Source organism: Medicago sativa, chromosome 2 (genome assembly GCF_051527215.1).
Source record: "Medicago sativa cultivar Bolivia chromosome 2, Bolivia_mono, whole genome shotgun sequence".
Lineage (NCBI taxonomy): Eukaryota > Viridiplantae > Streptophyta > Magnoliopsida > Fabales > Fabaceae > Medicago > Medicago sativa.
In genome coordinates, this window is record NC_140750.1 from 1,130,985 (window position 1) to 1,150,504 (window position 19,520).

Below are 19,520 nucleotides of genomic sequence, written 5' to 3' on the forward strand. Positions count from 1 at the left end.
TTTAAAACCATGATTGAATTGCAGTTAAATCACAAAATTATTTCTGTCCAAACTGATGGAGGTGGTGAGTTTTTACCTTTCACAAAATATCTCAATAGCCTTGGCATCACTCACAGATTCACTTGTCCACACACTCACCATCAAAATGGCTCAGTTGAAAGGAAACATAGACATATTGTTGAAACTGGTCTCACTCTTTTATCTCATGCACAAATGCCATTAAAGTTTTGGGACCATGCCTTTTTAACTGCAACTTACCTTATCAACAGGTTACCTACACCCGTTTTAGCAAATAAATCACCCTTTTTCTTACTTAACCTTCAATTTCCAGACTATAAATTCCTTAAAAGCTTTGGTTGTGCATGTTTTCCCTTTTTGAGACCCTATAACTCTCATAAGTTTGATTTTCATTCAAAGGAGTGTGTTTTCTTGGGATATTCCAACAATCACAAAGGATATAAATGTTTAGATGCTTCAGGTAGAATTTTTATATCCAAAGATGTTGTGTTTAATGAGGTAAAATTCCCTTATCTTGACTTGTTTAAATCTCAGAAAGTGTGTTCTGTTTTACCAGATGGTCCCACTTTATCCACTTTTCTTCCCACTCCTGTCTCAACAACCTTTACTGTAAACTCACCTACTCCCCAAAATTCTCATTCTGAGTCTGTTCCTACTACTCCCATATCAAACACCCCTCAGACTCCATCTATTAGTTCTCATCACTCTGAGTCCTCACACAGAAATAATGTTGTCCTAAATCCCACACCCATCACCATTCTATCTCCCTCTCCATCTCAAAATTCCTCACCTGAGTCATCTGCTAGTGTTACTAGCTCTCAGTCTACAAGTTCTGAGTCTCCTCCTCCTGTTCCTCACAGAATTCATCCTCAAAACCGTCACTCAATGAGAACGAGAGGTAAACATGGAATTGTGCAGCCTAGAATTAATCCTACACTCCTTTTGACTCATGTTGAGCCCACTACTTACAAAACAGCTCTTCAGGATCCTAAGTGGCATTTAGCAATGCAAGAAGAATATAATGCTTTGCTTCATAATCAGACATGGTCTTTAGTTCCTCTTCCTGCAAACAGACATGCCATTGGATGTAAATGGGTATTCAGGGTAAAAGAAAATCCAGATGGCACTGTAAACAAGTACAAGGCACGTTTAGTGGCTAAGGGTTTTCATCAACAAGCAGGTTTTGACTACAATGAGACTTTTTCCCTTGTAGTCAAACCCGTTACAGTGAGGACAGTTCTGACACTTGCAGTTACTTATAATTGGACTCTTCAGCAGTTGGATGTGAACAATGCCTTCCTAAATGGAGTGCTAACTGAAGAAGTCTACATGGTGCAGCCTCCTGGCTTTGAATCTTCTGACAAGAGCCTTGTATGCAAACTACACAAGGCTCTCTATGGGTTAAAACAGGCTCCCAGAGCATGGTTTGAGAGATTGAAATCATCTTTACTTAGCTTTGGTTTCAAGTCAAGCAGATGTGATCCTTCTTTGTTTACTTTGCACACTCAAGCTCACTGCATTTTTATATTGGTTTATGTTGATGATATTATCATCACTGGAAACTCAAAACTGGCTATTCAGAATCTAGTTCATCAGCTCAATTCTGAGTTCTCCCTTAAAGATTTGGGTATACTAGATTATTTTCTTGGCATAGAGGTGCATCACTCACCATCTGGCTCTTTACTTCTCTCTCAAACCAAATATATCAAGGACCTTCTTCAGAAAGCTAACATGATTAATGCTAATAGCATGCCCTCACCAATGGCATCTAGTACAAAATTGTCTAAATTTGGTTCAAGTACGGTCTCAGATCCTACATTTTTCAGGTCAATTGTTGGTGCATTGCAGTATGCAACCATAACAAGACCTGAAATATCCTACTCTGTGAACAAAGTTTGCCAGTTCTTATCAAATCCTCTTGAAGATCACTGGAAGGCAGTCAAGAGGATACTTAGATATCTGCAGGGTACTTTAAACCATGGGTTAATGCTTACACCTGCCAGCTCCACTGAACCTATTGCAATCACTGGCTTTTGTGATGCTGACTGGGCTTCAGATCCTGATGACAGAAGAAGCACATCGGGAGCCTGCATATTTCTGGGTCCCAATCTAGTTTCCTGGTGGGCAAGGAAACAGACCCTTGTAGCTAGATCTAGTGCAGAGGCTGAATATAGAAGCCTTGCACAAGCTTCTGCTGAGATTATTTGGATCCAGTCTCTTCTCAATGAATTGCAAATTAAGAGTAAAATTCCTCATGTCTATTGTGATAATCTCAGTGCAGTTTCACTTGCTCACAACCCAGTCCTGCACTCAAGAACCAAGCACATGGAATTGGATATTTTCTTTGTGAGAGAAAAGGTTATAGGGAAGGAACTGAATGTCTCACATGTGCCTGCTCAAGACCAGTGGGCAGATGTCTTGACTAAGCCTCTGTCCACTGCCAGATTCCTTTATCTTAGAGACAAACTGAGGGTTTGTGACACCCTCGGTTTGAAGGGGGGCTGTTAGAATAATTAATCAAGTACTTAGTGGAGATATTGGAAAGTTGTGACTATTTAGTTTTAACTCCACTAGTCATTGTATTGATTGTATTGATTAATCTTCCTTATTAATTAGGGGTTAACTAGGAGACTCCTACCTATATAAATGTACATTCTCACCACATAATATGATATAATAAACATATTTTCAGTTCTAATAATAAACACTAATATTTGTCCATTTTCTTTCAGATTCTTGACAGCATTCAAGTAGACATACGGAATTTTCACGTTTTGTACAGTGATGCACAAAATGACCTGGTAAGTTTATCCATGGTAGTCATAATCACAGTTATACTCGTAAGCTATGAAATGCACATATGTAGTACGACATGGACGATACCACAAGGATCTGGGGATATTAGAAATTTAGGATATGATATGACCTAAATATGTTAGCAATTTATAAAAAATATATGAGCAAAATTATACAAAAAAATCTTATCCAGATGCATTAAACTTATAAAGAAAGAGACATTAATCATTCCATATTAATATATAGCTATGATGATCACAGTTTACAAAAACTGCCTGTGATTGAAAGAAAATTAATAATGTTTCTGCCTATATCATAATATATTTTAACCCTTATATTGGGATATCAAGAGAAGCATCTTCAACGTAAAAAAAAAAAAAAGAGAAGCATCTTCAGTGGAATTCAAGAAAAGTTTCACACATAAAAGGTTGGCGTTCGAGGAATACTGGGTTGTGTCGAAAAATATCTAGATAATATTCAGAAGTATCCATTGAGAAGTTTAAAATAAAAAGGATACTTTTCGGACATGTATCCAGTAGTCTTTGACGTTACCGATAATTTTCCTTTTTTGGAGCATCCGAGCTTCATGTTTGTAAGGTCGATCATACAATTTTCTCACTTGTGGACTTTCCCATTCAAGGCCAGATCGCATCCATGCAGGACCTACACATAGTCACCACTTTGGTCTGTTGCTTCTGGTTTTCCGTTTGTAGTAGTTTTTTCTTTTTAATTAGAATTGGGATTCCCGTTTAAGTTGTTTTCAATTTGGATTGTTGTGAAGCTTCTGCCTGTTTGAATCCTTCTGGACCAGCAAAAATAGACTAGGTGAGTTGAAGTAATAAACTAATGATAGGAACTAGTAAAGTTAATCACAATAAATTTTTACATACGGTGTTTTATGATTTGAATTAATTTGATTAAATGCTTGTAGTGCGATAGAAGATTTTTTTTCCTCTCAACCATTGAAGATTGCAAGATGCATGCGATCTAAGATTTCTCTAATTCTGGGTCGGGGTCCACAATCTTTGCGCATCCTTGTTCATTTGCTTCTTCAGTCTTACATGTGATCTACGATTTCTGTAATTTATGTTGTCGGACTCGAGAATTCACTCATGCAAGTATTGCGGCAAATAATTTGCTTCTAGAAAAGCTTTAGGCGTGCAGCAAAATGCTCACTGCGAAGAGTGCTGCCAAGAGAAGATGCTTCTTGATTTGATCAAGCAAGAAAGTTGCCGGGCACTATAACTTTTACATGCAAAATATGCAAGAACAATTTTTCTTCTTCACAAATTTTAAAACAATACCATAGTGCTCATTAGCCTGCATTTGCAAAGATTCAGAATGATTTTGGAACCTCCGATCATGCTATTGATCTACGCTTGGGCTTTTAAGTTTTGCATTTTATAATTTTATATTTATGGGTAGATTTATATTTAATTTTGTTCATTGTCATATTAGAAAAACCAAGTCCCACATTAATTAAAGATAGAGCCCAATTAGAGTTTATAAAGAGTGACACCTCTCATCTTACTAGCTGGTTTTGTAAGGATGAGTTAGGCCCAATATAAAAATTTAATATGGAATCTAGAGCGTGTTTCAATCCTCATAGAACTGACTCATCACTATTCAGCTGTCGAGTTCCCAAAAGTTCAGGAATGTAATCATAGTTTTTTGTTGGAAAGCAAGATTGGTGTTGGTGGATCTGAAGGTTGTATTGTAATGGAGTCATCAGACTCGAGAATTTACTCATGCAACTATTGCGGCAGGCAATTTGCTCCTGGAAAAGTTTTAGGTGGGCACCAAAATGCTCATTGCAAAGAGCACCGCCAAGAGAAGATGCTTCTTGATTTGATCAAGCAAGAAAAGTTGTCGGACTCGATAACTTTTATTTGCAAAATGTGCACAGACAATTTTCTTCTTCACAAGTTTAAAAAAAATACTATAATGTTCATGATCCCTGACTTGCAAATATTCAAAATGATTTTGTAACCTCCGATCATCCCATTGATCTTAGGCTTTGAAGTTCTGCATTTTATGAATGTCCTTTTCCAATAAATAAATAAATGTATTTTCTACCTGGCTAGTTTAAGTTATTACATTTTTTTTTGAATTTATTGTAATTTTATATTTATGGTGGGTATGGATTTATATTTTCTTGTTAGTTGGCAATATTGTAAAAACCAAGTCCCACATTGATTAAAGATAGAATCTGATTAGAGTTTATAAAGAGTGACAGCCCTCACCTTACAAGCTTGTTTTGTAAGGATGAGTTAGACCCAATATAAAAATCTAATATGGTATTAGAGCTATCAATTCGGGTCACCCACCATTTATATCCACGCATCAAGCCCAATAGTGCTGGGCGAGAGGGGGTGCATTGGAAAAATCAAGTCCCACATTGATTAAAGAAAGATCATGATTAGAGTTTATAAAGCGTGGCACCCCTTATCTTACAAGCTGGTTTTGTAAGGACGAGTTAGACCCAATATAAAAACCTAATATGAATTTTGTAGAATCTCATGATTCATGTTATGATATCCCGTTTTACGATTTTATTTCCTCTTTTTATTTTGCATAAAACTCAATTTCGTGTGTATGCTCGATTTTCTGAATTGGCATCATCTCACGGTAATTCAATGATTTACAATCTTGACTCCACTTATTGATCCCATGTACGATTTTGATTTAAACTACCTTGAGTTTGTCTTAGTTTATATATTTTATTTTTCATACCAAACATGGTTATGTTTCTTGCAATCAAATTTAGAAGTCTTTAAGATTTTCTAGTGAAGGAGTAACTTTGTTCAACACTCATTTATTTTTTTTTTTTTTACTTCAATTTTCTAGGGGAATATTATGTTTGGTTTGAAGTTTTCTAACTTGACCATGAAGCAGAATCTTGTTGGGTAATACTCTCTTACTTTCATTTCACTAGTAATACTTTGAGAATTTCCATTTAAAGTTTGCATCATTATCTTCTAAGTTTTTTGACTCATCTCTAGTGCTACATTATGGAAAAACGTGTTTTTGACTTGTGGTTAATTTTCACCCTTTCATCGTTTACTGAACTAGTGTTTCTTTATAATACAAATTTACATGCACCACTTGTGATATTTCTGAGCATAGTTTCTCACTATATGTCTTTTGCCTTACCATTTCTCCTCCACCTAATTTCGAAGTTCCATTCGTAATATTTATTTAATTTTTTATGCTTAATAGCATTATGTTAGAATGTCCTTATTCTGTTTCAAGTGTTATCTCTATTCTGCAAGCAATTTTTAGTAAAATTTAATATCAGGGTAAGTGATTGATTGGAAATTGCTTCAAGGGGCAAATATTATGTTGACTTTTGAGATGTTAGTTTACATGTCAACTGAGATTTGACTATTATTTTCCTTGTATTTCACTTCTTCAAATGGAAGGGCGAGTGTAACCCAAGTAAAGAAAATTGTGGAGGTGAAAGGACTGGAAATGTATTCAAGCTTGTTTCACAGTTCAACAATGGACTTGGTAATTATGAACACTATGGGTAACTCCTACTCAGCAAGCACGATAGGATCCGAAGGAAAACAGTACAATTCCATACTGGCACCATTTGATGTAACCTTAATTCTTTCGGTATGGATATTTTGATTGTGTTCCTTGTTTTCGTATGAATATTTTCATCTGGTCATGATCTTTTAAGTTTTAATCGCAACTCACTCCATTTTCCGAAGTAAATGATTTTTTATGGGTCTTGCTAACAAGTGCCCTAAGGGCATTGTTTAAGCAAACCATAAATAGAAATATTCTTTTGAAAACATAAGTCAAACATATGAAAAAGTAATAATCACACATATTTCTATGCAAAAGTTACTATTATTGATTGCTTAAACAATACCCCAAGGGCACTTGTTAGCATTTACCTTTTTTATATCTGTTGTAATGCTCTGCTCATGGTCTCTTTAAAGGTATTTTTGTTGTCACACGTGAAGAAATATTGGCCAGGTTACATGACTCAATATGATAGGTTCTAGGTGTTTTTTTTTATAGTATTTATTACTTGTGAGGATGCCATATCCTCTTCCTTTTTACATTCCACTATTTTTTTCTCTATAAAAGAAGATAGCTGTAATTTTTTCAGTCAGTTTTTTCTTTTATCATGATAAAATGCAGATACCAGATATCCCAATCTCTTTTTTGAATTTATTGTATGTTTACATTCATTGCTCAATAGAGGTCCATTGTATTTCATGTATCTTTTTCCCACTTTTCAAATATTTTATTGCTTAATAGAGGTCCATTGTATTTCCCATATCTCTTTCCCACTTTTCAAATATTTTAGGTTGAGTTATTGATTTTACACATAACCTTCTGGTGTATTCGTTTCAGTCACTGTTAAAATCAGCAAAAAGTTTTTTTTTTTTTTTTTACTTAAGCTTCATCTTCAATTTCTCTCCCAGGCTAACCGATCGCAAAAGCTTGATGACAATGCTGCACAATATTCTGTTACGGCTGAACTGAGTGGTTTGGTTGGTATTCCTTTTTCTTTTTTGCTAGTTTAAGCAGTTATTAATGCCTTTTTTATTCTTATGCTGTCCTACCGAAGTTGTTCATGTATCATTCTAATATTGTTTCTACTTATCAGGTTATATCTTTAGACGAAGTTCAGTTACAACAAATGTTTCTTGTGTGGGATTATGTTTGCACTTGCAGATTAAGAGAAAAGTAAGTTTATTTCGAGAAGCCTGTTCCTATTATAGCAATACCATAAAAAATGTGTCTTTGGTATGTAGTTTTGCTTGATGCAAAAATTTGCAGTCATTGCAGAAGTAAAATAATATTGAAACACAAAATGAAAGACAAAAGAACCAGAAACTACGTTTGCACTGACAATTACTAGATTCTTCCCTTAACTTATTTATTTGCATCAATTTAGTTTTTATAAGAAATCTTTTATAATAATGAAGAAAACTCTTCGATGGAGAAGTTCTATCCAGCGCTAAGAACCTGGTTAGTCTGTCACATTGCATTCCTTTAATTTTGAGGTGTGGTCTAGTTTCATATATAGATTCTCTTTGGCTTGACTTATATTTTCTTTAAAAGAAATTTGGCTGGACAATATTTTTAAAAAGATCTTAATTAGAAAATGAGCTTATCATTTATGTATAAAAACTAGATATACAAAATTTATGAAGAAATTGCCGAGAGGAGATTTTCAAATCAAGTCGGAGACATTTGATATTTTTTTTAGCTTTATTTTCAAAGCTCTTATTTTTAACTTATTATTAAAGTAGCTTTTAATGCCAAAATAAGCTAGGCCAAACATAGTGTAGTTACCATAAGAAGGTTCCAGATAGTTAATAGCAGACTACACTATCTATGACAGTAATAAGTGTGGAACATAATAACCCGAGTAGAGAGCACTCTGTTACACCCTCCACAAGCTCAAATCTACAAGCTAAAGGCGGATGAGAGACTAATGGTAACTTAAACGTTGAGCTGGTCTCGAAGTAGAAGAACCTGCTAGGGAAGGGAGGATTAATGTGCAGATAAGCCCACTGGTCTTGGACAAGCAGGTGTTGGAATTAAACATTGCCAAGCACCTTTTCTCAATCAAAGAAAAGATCAAAGTCAACTCCTTGCGCTTTGTGTGGGCACTAAGTATTGGGGTGTGTGCTAGGGAGACAACACTCTGGTTGTAAGTTGTAACAATAAATTGTAGTAGCAGTGAAGCACAATGGAATTTCAGAGAGGAGTGTTTCAAGCCGCAACAGATCCGCAGGTGCTTAGGAAAAGCTGTATTAAGCTTCTCTGCTGGATGGATCAGAGTGCAGACTACTACTGTATGCTTCAGAACTGCCATAAAACCATGTTAAAGTAGTCGTACCTCAAGTGGACCTACAGTTATTGGTATCAACAGCTCAATTTGCATCACAAAACGCCCTACTGGGGTAAAGCTGATGCAAAATCGCGGTTTAGAAATGAATGCTACATTGAGGAGTCCATTTAATATATATGAATGTGCTTGATTGCCATCCAACTAGATTCCACTGGGCAGGTGATGAATTACACACTTTGTTCTCTGAATAACTCAGCTCAAGTCTGGTAAGGGTGGTATATTGTAGGATGGACAATTTGCCACAGGTTGCAGGTTGGCGAATTTTTGAGGCTATCACTCGATCTTGGTTCTTGATACCATCTTCAATTTTGATAGAATTTAGAGACGAGAAAAAACTTGGAGAGAAGTTTCTAATATATTGTTATAATCTGATAATTTTCTTTCACAATAATGCCTATGTATAGCAGTGTAGTTACAACTGAAAACTGAAGATTGAACTACCAAAAGAAGGTTCTAGATAGTTAAGAGCAGGCTGAGACAGTAATTAGGTAGAACACAACAACCCAAGCTGAGAATACTATGTTACCTATGTGGGATGACTTGTACCATTTGTTGGAAACAAAAAACTAATTTTTACTTTTCTAGACCTCTTTAATACTCCCATTCCCGAATAGTTCAAATTCATTGTATAACAAGTAGAACAAGTTCAATGTATCTTAGGAAGTAGTGCTAGCTTAAATGCTCCCTTGTAAATTGCACAATTCATTTACTATCACTGTAGATGCCATGTATATAAATTAAGTAATCATGTTGTTGAGTGTGATGCAATTCAATTATATTAGAAGGATAACCGAAGGATTATGTAAATATAATATTATTTGAATTTTGTGTTCTTTTGCATTTCCTTGATTATACAAGACATAATACGTTTCCTTCCTTAATTGTTAAAGGAAAACTGTCTTTCTTGGATTAGTGTGGTAATCATATGACTTATGCCCAAATCTTACATCTGAGTGAAAAATTGTTGCTTTAAATTTAATATTAAAAAGCAGTATTGTTTGGAATATGTTATTTTCATTATATCATGTAGGTATGGTTACTTTTGTCCTTTGCATTGTATTTTTTTAAATGAAATTGACGCTTTGATGTTAAAATGTACTTCAATTTTTTAACCATTGTATTGTATAGGTATGGGCGTTTTCGCCCTTGGCATTGTCCTTTACCAACGAAACAAGAAGGATGGCAAATATTGTGGTGGCACTATGCACAAGAAGCAGTCCTTTCAGATGTTCGTAAGAAACTGAAAAAAACTTCTTGGAAATATTTCGGAGATCGATTGTAAGTTTATGTCGTGGTGATTTTGCTCTTTCTATGACATTCGTTGTATGCTTGACTTCTTTTAAAGAGGTTGTTGAAGTAATATGGGGTTTAGAAAAAGAAAGGATAAGATAAATAATACTCCCCATCCCAAAATAATTGAGCCATTTGATCATTTCACACATTTTAAGAAAAGTGTATAAGTGAAAGAGAGAGAAAAATGGTTTAAGTGTCCTTGTAGTATTGGTGCGTTCACCATTATCATAAATGTGAAGTGGAAGATATTGAATTCAGGGGAATGAAATTATTATTAATAGATTCTATAATTGCAGAAGTTAATTAATATTACACTGAAAAGTGAAATGAGTCTTTCATTTTGGGACAATTTTTTTATTACAAATGACTCGTTATTTTGGGACGGAGGAAGTAACTACTTTGAATATGAAAATGGTGTAATATTATTGATAGCAACCTACTAATTAATTTGATACCGACTTGATACAAAAGACCATACACAAACCCTAATTTGCAGGTATACAAGATTTTATACTAAATAAATTAGGAAATCAGGTAACAAATCATTATAATAATTAATAGTATGGAAACTAATCTTAAGAGATAATGTAAGACATTTTAAGACTAGAAACCAATCCCACGGGATAATCTACGATACGCTAGCATAATATCAAAGATATTTTAAGATATTTTTAAAAAAAAGAAGATATTATAAGATATTCAATTGTATTCTGACACTTCCCGTCAAACTAAAGCTTACAAAGCTTAAAGCTGTTGTTTCAAAAATATCATTTGAAAGAGAAAATTTAACAACCAACTCTCACATAATTCGCCAACAAATCAAATCGCGATGATATTAGTCCTTAGTCTGAAACAACCAAGTTAAGTGTGGGACATGTCACATGTTTTCTGTGATTGGTGCCAGCGGCTCAACGTTGAGGATGTTTGGATGAGAATGCGGGGCTGCTGCTAAATCATCTATGGTGGTGTGGCTGTTGCATATTCTTGTCCAATACGTCACAGTTTTGATGTTAGAGGCCAAGGTGTCACAGTTGCTTTTCGTCCAACTAATCAATAGAGAGGGGTAGTAACATGGTCAATTAGTCTTAACCAAATCAATCTTTAAACTTGTATGAACCTAAAATTGGAAGTATATGAAGGACAAATTGGAACCTGTGCTTATGATATTCCAAAATCAATATTATGTCATGCAAACTGAATTTTGAATTAGTTATGCGAACAAACTATGATATAACAGTGTATAGCTTAAGACGACAGCTGACTAAAACCTATGTGTGATATGTGCTACTGTTCGTTTAAAATTTTATTTCGGACAATGTATCTCATTAATATTTTTGTTGTGGTTTGTGTCCTTGTGCAGTCTTTTGTTGACATTCATCCACCTTGTTGGTAATTCTTTATGTTTCCTGGTTGTAGGAGCTATCGTCGGAAATATATGAACTTGTACAAGATTAAATTGGATTTTCTGCAACAAGAGCAGGTGGTTTATCTTTTTCTTGTTCCTTGAAGTCCTACATGCTTGTATCTATATTTTGTAGCATTTTCATTTATTTGCAAATTAAAGTAGTTATTGATTCCATGGTGTTGAAAAGCATGTAAATAATGTTTCAATTCTATGTTTTGTCTAATCAAATCTTGTCGTTAAGGGGATTAGGATAACTGAAATGTGAATTTAATTTTATTTATTTGTGTATATATCATGGTGCCACTTTGTAGTTTGGATACTTGGATTTAATCTCATGTCTCTTTTTTCTTCCCTTGATATTGTATATTGTATTTTTGTCTGACAAGAGGCACCCTTGTATTGTGTTTACGTAATGCACTCACTTCCACGGACATAGACTAGAGATAGATACATGCATGCAAAATCATATTTTATACCTTTATCATTTTTACTGTTCCATTTCATATAAGGATATCTTAGCCATGGATTTAAATTTTACAAGCCCATCTTCTCTCCTCTAAATCCTTCTAATATATTGGAGGGGAGCCAACATTGAATAAGGAGGTAATTTTTACCTCTCCCTTTCATTCCTCCCAAGCAAACACTCTTAGTTTTTCAGAAAATTCAATAATAACTGCAGTTTCACTTTTCTTTCTCTTTCTCTTTTCTACTATAATCATAATAGTTTATATGTTAGTGTTTACTTACACTGACTGATTTGTATGTTCTGTTACAAGATTGCATATCTGTTAATATACGAGGTCTTACTCTATTTGTATAATTAATCAATAATCAGAGTTCGGATTCACTTTCTCTACCATATTTTTTAATGGTCTTACTATCACGCTGTCCCGTTGATGTTTATATTTGTGTTTTCTAGCCAGTTGATGATGATGTTCTTCAAGATTTAGAGCAAATTGAGAAGGAAACGGATCTAGATGATATTCTGAATTATAGATCTGCTGCAGAGTTTGAGATGCAGGTAAGATTGCTGCAGGTCACAGATGAATACTCAGTATTTGAATATTTGATCTTACATGTATTTGAATGGACCAATTTTGGGTAACTTAATGCGAAAACAATTCATTTTGAGGTGTATAATTTGGTTCGTAAAGCTCTTGCTTCTATGTTCTTACAGGAGTATCTTTCTAGATATTCCACTCCTAGCAATGGAAGGATTGTCGCTGATATTTCTACCGAAAAGTCAGGAAATGACGAGCACAATGTCAAATCACGAGGTTGGTTGAATTGGCTATCTCGTGGTATGCTTGGTGCTGGTGGTACTGATGATTCCAGTCAATTTTCGGGGGTTGTGTCATATGATGTCAAGGTAAGCATTTTCAATTATTTGTTAAGTTACTACATTATCATGAGGGTTGGCCTATTCTTTGTGCTTTTTTCGGGTTTTTCTCTACTCTGCAGTTGCCTTTGGTGGGAAAAATAATATTTTGCTCTGTACGATAGTGAATGGTTGGAGGAACGGGCTCCTTGCGGAAATCGCATACGATACTCTCCTAACAAATAATTGAAATGATACTCTCCTAAGTCCTTAGGAAATACCCCTTACTGAAATGAGAGTATATCTCATGGCTCAGTCCCAAAATATTTCCACTTTACACTCATCATGCCCCTCCGATTTGCGTTCCTTCACTTTTTTATAAGGGATTCTGTTATTTCCCCTCCTCTACATTAATAATGGGCCTAACTATATATGTTGAAAAATTTGCCTTCATTGTGGTCCGACCTGAACCGCCTAATTGTGGCATTTGGGTTGCCTAATTGCGATGGACGTAAAAAGGTGGATTTAGGCCCACATTGGGTAGAGATCTGACCTATGTAGTACTTATAAAGCTTGGGCATCCCCCACCTTTCAAGCTGGTTTTGCAAGGGTGTGTTGGGTTGAGGGTATAGGAGGGGAAGGTAGGGGAGGGCTTACTTTTCTTTTTTAAATTACACAATATAAAATGCTTTTTTAAAATAAATTATGTGTGATTGAAGTATTATATGATCATTTATCATACAACAACAACAGCAACAACAACCAAGCCTTATCCCACTAAGTGGGGTCGGCTACATGGATCAAATTACGCCATAATGTTCTATCAATGATCATTTATCATGTTCTTCAATTTTTTAAAAAACATTTTATAGCGTCCGTAATTTAAAAAAGAAAAGTATAAATCATGTGTGATTAAAGTATTATATGATCGTTTATCATGTTTTTTAATTTTTAAAAAACATTTTATAGCATCCGTAATTTAAAAAAGAAAAGTAAGCGCTCCCCTCCCTTCCCTTCCTAAACCTTCATCCAGACACACCCTAAGGGTTGAGCTAGTCCAAACCTAAATTCCAAGATGACTGTTTGGATTGGATTATTTCTGAGCTTATGCAAATAAATAAGCTTTTTTGTATTATTCATAAGCTTGTCAAGGTAGTTTATGTAAAACCTGCTTATGAAGATACAATTTTCATTAGCAAGAACTTATGAATTAACATAAAAGCTTATCTATTTGCATAAGCTGTTTTTCAAAAGCTAAAAAATTAGCCAATCCAAACGGGCCCATACATGGCCCATCATAGTTCCGTTGTTGGACTCTGCATCGTTCATGCTTCAGGCTCATTGCCCAGGGAGGTGAAGCTGTGTGTTGGAAGTTCTGCCTTCATTGCAGTTCATTCCCATCCGCCAAACTGCGGCATTTGGGCTCCCTTCATTGCAGCCTCCAACACCTTCATTGTGCCTATAATGCTTGAGCAGCCCTCACCTTACATGCCGGTTTCGCAAGGGTTGAGTAAGCCCAACCCAAATTCTAAGAATATATTTAAATACAAATTGCATTTTAATTTTTTCTTTTGATTATATTTTTAAATTAAGTTTATTTTGATGTTGTGATTAGTGGCTATTTTCCTTAGCTATATGACTTTTCATGCATATGTACATGCATACGTAAAATTTGTTATTCAGGCAGGATCTTACGATCCGTGTTATGTTCTTTCGTCCCTCTCCTAGTCCTAAGGTAGAATCCTGAGTTTCACAACATTGGGTATGTGGATTGAGTTTGAATTGAAAACATGGAAAAATTCATTCCTCCTAATTTCATCATACTCAGCAATACCGGGTTTTCAATCCTGGATGGTTGAAAACATTTGATAAAAACATTTCAAGACATAGCTCAAGTCAAATTTGGACCAGAGGGACTCCCACAATTGAAACTAGACAGTGCTCCTTGCTTGGCAACTAATTAACATGTTACCGAAACTTCATTATTGTTAGTAACAAATAGGGTTACAGTTTTGCTCTGTTTTTTGTTTTTTTTAACTGCTTTCACTAGCAATAAAAAGACTTGGGTCAATGTAACTCGCAGATCGTAACACGGATTGTAGGTTCTATATAAAAATATTTCTATACATGTACATTTTCATAAAAATAACATGATATTTTTGTTTCATGTTACATTTTTTTAACATTTTGTGCATTCGTCATAATCATTGTTTATTATATTTATACTATAATCTTCTAGATTTATAAGAAAATAATTTTGATTGGAATGAAGAAATGTATTCTCGCCATTTCGTCTTTAATTACAAAATTTTCATTTTTCTTCCTACTTGGTTTCTTAGTTTATATGTTTTCACCATTTTCTGTTCTGATGTTTGAAAACAGGAAACCAAATGAAAGCAATGCAGCGATTTTGTAATTAAAAGTGAAAAACAGGAAATAAAAACAGAAATGCTTTTCTCCCAACATAGTGAATTTTATGGAAGTACTCTTACCATAACGTTGTAAATTCACACAATTATTCTAATATTCCGCTTCTCACTCACTGTACATATATGGGAATAATATATGGAGCTCGCTCTTAATATAAAAATAAGGTTAATTAAATAATCTGTAATCCTCTCTTCATAAGTTTATATATTTTCTTTATTTCCCTTCCCTTTTTTGTTCACTTGCAAAGTTTAAGGCTTGATGGCAACATCATGTTTTAAGGAATAAATTATTGAGGGTACTATCTATCAGTGCAAAATGAGTAGTTCTAATGATGAATACAATCTTTTTTAAATTCCAAGTGCTAATGTTTGTTTGTGTGATAATTAATTTTCTATGTTGTTTTGTTAGCTCAGGAGATAACCAACGATGAAAGAAGTATAAACAGTCATATTATTGCATTTTCCAAACTTCTGTTTGACAATTTGAAAGCTGCATTATGCTTAATTTAAATGACACTTTTTGATTTACAATTGACATTTTCTCACAGGATATTTCTGAAGCAACTGAATTTCATCCTCTGGTTTCATCCAGTGTTGATGTTGCTACGAAGCATGAGTTGTGCATATTTGAATCAAATATTGAGATTCATCAGATTTCCGTGACTCTATTTAGCAAGTATGTTCTGTTCTCTGTTTACAGGCATTTTATGGAATATTTTTATTGATAATAATTAGTGTATAGTGTTGGAAATAGTAAAATTCGTTGTAAATTGAAGTATTTAAGTCTTCAGGTTCATGCATGCATTTAGGGAGTTGGACCTATATTTATTTATCCTTGTAAACATAACATGTAATTAATTATGAACTGTATATAAATATCATGGTGGCTGACTGCTTTACTTACTCGAGCACATTCAGAAAATTTCTTATTCCTATTTTTCAGATTTTGTTTATATGTTTTTTGCTTCAGATATATGCTAGAGTACTCTCATTTATGTCGGTAGTATCTGCTATAAATATAGGTCCGATGAGCAGTCAATTAGAGAGTGATTGGGTACAGAATCTAAGTGGGAGACTTGGTTCAAGAGGAACATACAGTTGAATAAAACTAAAATATGATATTCCTTATTAATCATTGATTTGAATGATACACCACAGATCTGATCTATTTATTGACTCTAAACCTAATTAAATGCAGTCTCTAACAGCTGTGAACAACTAACTCTAACTATGTCTTACTGAATATCAGTTGTATTAGAAGTGCTGATTCATCACGAGCACACGCTAATGCTACATACTGTTATACACTGAACTGATAGTCTAGATGCAATAAAAGAACTAACTCATAGACGAGCAACACTTCAATGATATTTGCTCTAATAGGCTCCATCAATTTGTTAATTAATTATATTTTTATTAAGAAAAGGAGTTTATATTCTTATTACTTATGATTCCATCAATTGTATGTATAAAACACATTAAAATGATTGTAATGACTAGCATTCTCTACTAGTCAAATAAATGTGATATTTTTAATCTTCACCTTCTAGGAAGCATTGTAAAGGAATTGCAGAAATAATTTTTGAAGGTGGAGTTGTTGAGTCTAAGCTCTACAAAGAACATGGAATTATTATCTCCAAATTCAATTCTGGGAAAATGGTTGAGCCAAACAGCAAGGAAACCTTTGTACAAATTAGACAGGTTCGTATCTTGTACAAATTAGAATTGAATTAATTAGACAAATCAACTTGCATTTTTGTCATTCTTTTCATAATATAGTTTTGTCCAACTTTCTCCTGAATGCTGTTCTTGATTTTGTCTTATATTATGTTATCTGCTCTCCTTCTCACCTTTTTGTCCACTTACTATTTGCTTTTCTTATAATGTGTTGCACAACATTTATTACCATAGTGTGTTAGTCTTAAAACTTTTGGCGAGGGAAAATGAGCGATCGATTCTGCTTTGAATCTGTTTCTAACATGTTAATTGTCTGAATGAGTAGTTGTTCTTATACTTAACGGTGCCATGTGGATTACCTTAAACCCAAATACAGTTAAGTTAGTTGCAATTGACTGCTCAATGCCTAACTGGATGAGGCACTTTCAGCCAATGAAGCTCAAGTATAGGATTGTTGGTGCAATTAAAGCAGAGTTTTGACTTGAAATGATAGCTGCTATCCCCTTGTTTGTTTGTTTGTTCCTCCTTTAGACGTAGTGCGATATTGATCTATTTCTGTGCTATTTTGTACTTGTTTTAGTTCTGTAAAATGCAAAAATCAAATTCTTATTGTTCTAACTCATCACCATGATAATTGAGATATTTGTTTTGATAAATGCATGTTAAATGGTAATTTATGACCGGCTGTTTTTTTCGTTCCAATATCTAATGTCTATCTATGCGATACTAATGATGATATTACTTGATCTGCAGCCCAACATTGAAACTAATGTACTGGATTTTGTGGATCATTCATGCTGCTTTCAAGTAAATTTTTCCTCTAACAGAGATATGGGCAATTCCGTTAAGGTATCGTCACTGTGTTTCAATGTGATACCAAGTTGATGTGCATAGTGAGTGGCTAGCATTGATATGTTTGTGTAGGTATGCAAGCTTAAAGCTGAAATATTTTGTTGGCTTTTGTGGTATGTTACATTTTTTTCTTTCTTTCAAAATTTTATGCTACAGGGAATGCTTCAACAACTTCAAGTGACATTTGATGCGAACATTTTATTGAATGTGTTGGAGTTTTATGGTTTCGTTACATCTGTCAAATCTTATAACGAGAGGGTATGCACTAGTGTTTTTTCCGGCTCCCCTGCTTTTAGAATTTTTATAATGAGATGTAATTTAATTTAATATGTGATTGTTGTGTATTATTTACCTTTGTAAAATAGAAATGTCTGAGAAAACCGTATCCATTGTGGCTGATATTCTCTTTATTTTTATTTATTAAATTTGTAAACCAATAGAATGGGGCACAATATAGTGCAGAGGTGCTACATATCATGAAGTAAGGAAATGGTAGAAAAAAGAGCAATTTGATTTTTTGAAAATGTTCTTTGTCTTGTCTGATGATGTGATTATAGAGACAAGAGTATATTATATATACTTCTTGATGCAATTACAACTATAATAACTAATCTGAAACTGAACAAACTAATTAAACGGTTAAGTTAACAGGGAGACAGATTATATAATCGGACACAAAAAGCCATATGTTTCTTCTAATAAGAGGACGTAAAGATGCCCCGCACATTATCATTCGCATGTTCACTTTCATATCACACCTAGCTCTCTATGGGGTTTCACCATCCCTCAACTTGGATGTAGATGTTAATGATGCTTGACTTGTAATATAGATTATCACATCTTGCTTAAGTGCATTTGCAAGGCTGTTAGTTGTTTGCTCTTTGGTTGTGTCCGGTACATAGCTGATTATATGTCTTCGCCGAACCTTCCCCATGTAAAATGATGATCGACTTCTTTGTGTGTGGTTCTTTCATGAAATATTTGGTACATTGCAATGTGAATTTTGTTGAAGATATAGGATATTTAGATAAAGAGGGAAGAGATAGATAAAGAATTTGAATAATAAGCACTAACCCTAACTTATACAGGAACTAGAGTCAGAATTTGAATAAAACAGGGAAATAAATCTGGATAGAACTAAGAAATATAGGATCTAATTCAAAGAGACAAATGGAGATATTTTAAATATTATCTAATTGGTCAGGCTGTTATATCTGTCAAACTGCAGGTGCTGTTGTCATTGAACGGAATTGAAAACGACACGACTCGACTCTTATCCAAAGCAGAGTAAGCTATTCTTTCAGATAAACTAAAAACATCACTATGACGCCATAACATTTCTGGAATAGTAGTGGTAACTTGTGGATTTCATCTGATTGGCAGATATGTTGGTGTGAACCATGGAAGAGTGATGTGGGATGTTTCTATTTTCGATATTTCTGTTAATTTTCCCTGGAGAAATACAACATCAGAGTGCAGCAACATGGTAACTACCCTATGTATTCAACCTCAATGTATCTCAATTTTGTGATATAAAATGTGACGCCTCTTCCTTTACATTTTTAACAGCTACTTGTCTATGGTGCAACCTGTGTAATCTCTGCGTGTCTATAATGAGATCACACACCTTGTATTTATAATGGCTTTACAATAAATACATTGAATGCTTATTTAGTAAGCACTAGCCTAGGAAGATGAATACTCTAGGAGTAATAACAATCAATCTAGGAAGTTGTACAATTAAAGGAATATCAAAAGATTCTTAATTTTAACACAACCTTTGTGCAGTATCTAGTGTTTTATTTAGTCTAGGGGCACTTTTTTGTGTGGTTAATATTTTGTGTGTTTTCT

General features: G+C 34.2%; 1 protein-coding gene across 3 annotated transcripts in view; it reads left to right on the plus strand.

The window, feature by feature from the left end:
* LOC146943417 (vacuolar protein sorting-associated protein, putative (DUF1162)) overlaps positions 1 to 19,520 on the plus strand; it is a 46,185-nt gene that overhangs the window by 5,809 nt on the left and 20,856 nt on the right. The window contains exons 6-20 of one of the 3 annotated variants that reach the window (XM_085741690.1): positions 2,751 to 2,819; positions 5,662 to 5,720; positions 6,237 to 6,432; positions 7,257 to 7,325; positions 7,442 to 7,521; positions 9,824 to 9,973; positions 11,405 to 11,468; positions 12,313 to 12,414; positions 12,571 to 12,762; positions 15,689 to 15,816; positions 16,691 to 16,841; positions 17,571 to 17,666; positions 17,826 to 17,927; positions 18,898 to 18,956; positions 19,053 to 19,155. In XM_085741690.1, coding sequence (XP_085597816.1) covers positions 2,751 to 2,819; positions 5,662 to 5,720; positions 6,237 to 6,432; positions 7,257 to 7,325; positions 7,442 to 7,521; positions 9,824 to 9,973; positions 11,405 to 11,468; positions 12,313 to 12,414; positions 12,571 to 12,762; positions 15,689 to 15,816; positions 16,691 to 16,841; positions 17,571 to 17,666; positions 17,826 to 17,927; positions 18,898 to 18,956; positions 19,053 to 19,155 — 1,620 coding nt within the window. Of the gene's footprint in view, positions 1 to 2,750; positions 2,820 to 5,661; positions 5,721 to 6,236; positions 6,433 to 7,256; positions 7,326 to 7,441; positions 7,522 to 9,823; positions 9,974 to 11,404; positions 11,469 to 12,312; positions 12,415 to 12,570; positions 12,763 to 15,688; positions 15,817 to 16,690; positions 16,842 to 17,570; positions 17,742 to 17,825; positions 17,928 to 18,897; positions 18,957 to 19,052; positions 19,156 to 19,520 lie in introns of all 3 variants that reach the window. The other 2 variants (XM_085741691.1, XM_085741692.1) reach the window with 2 other exon arrangements.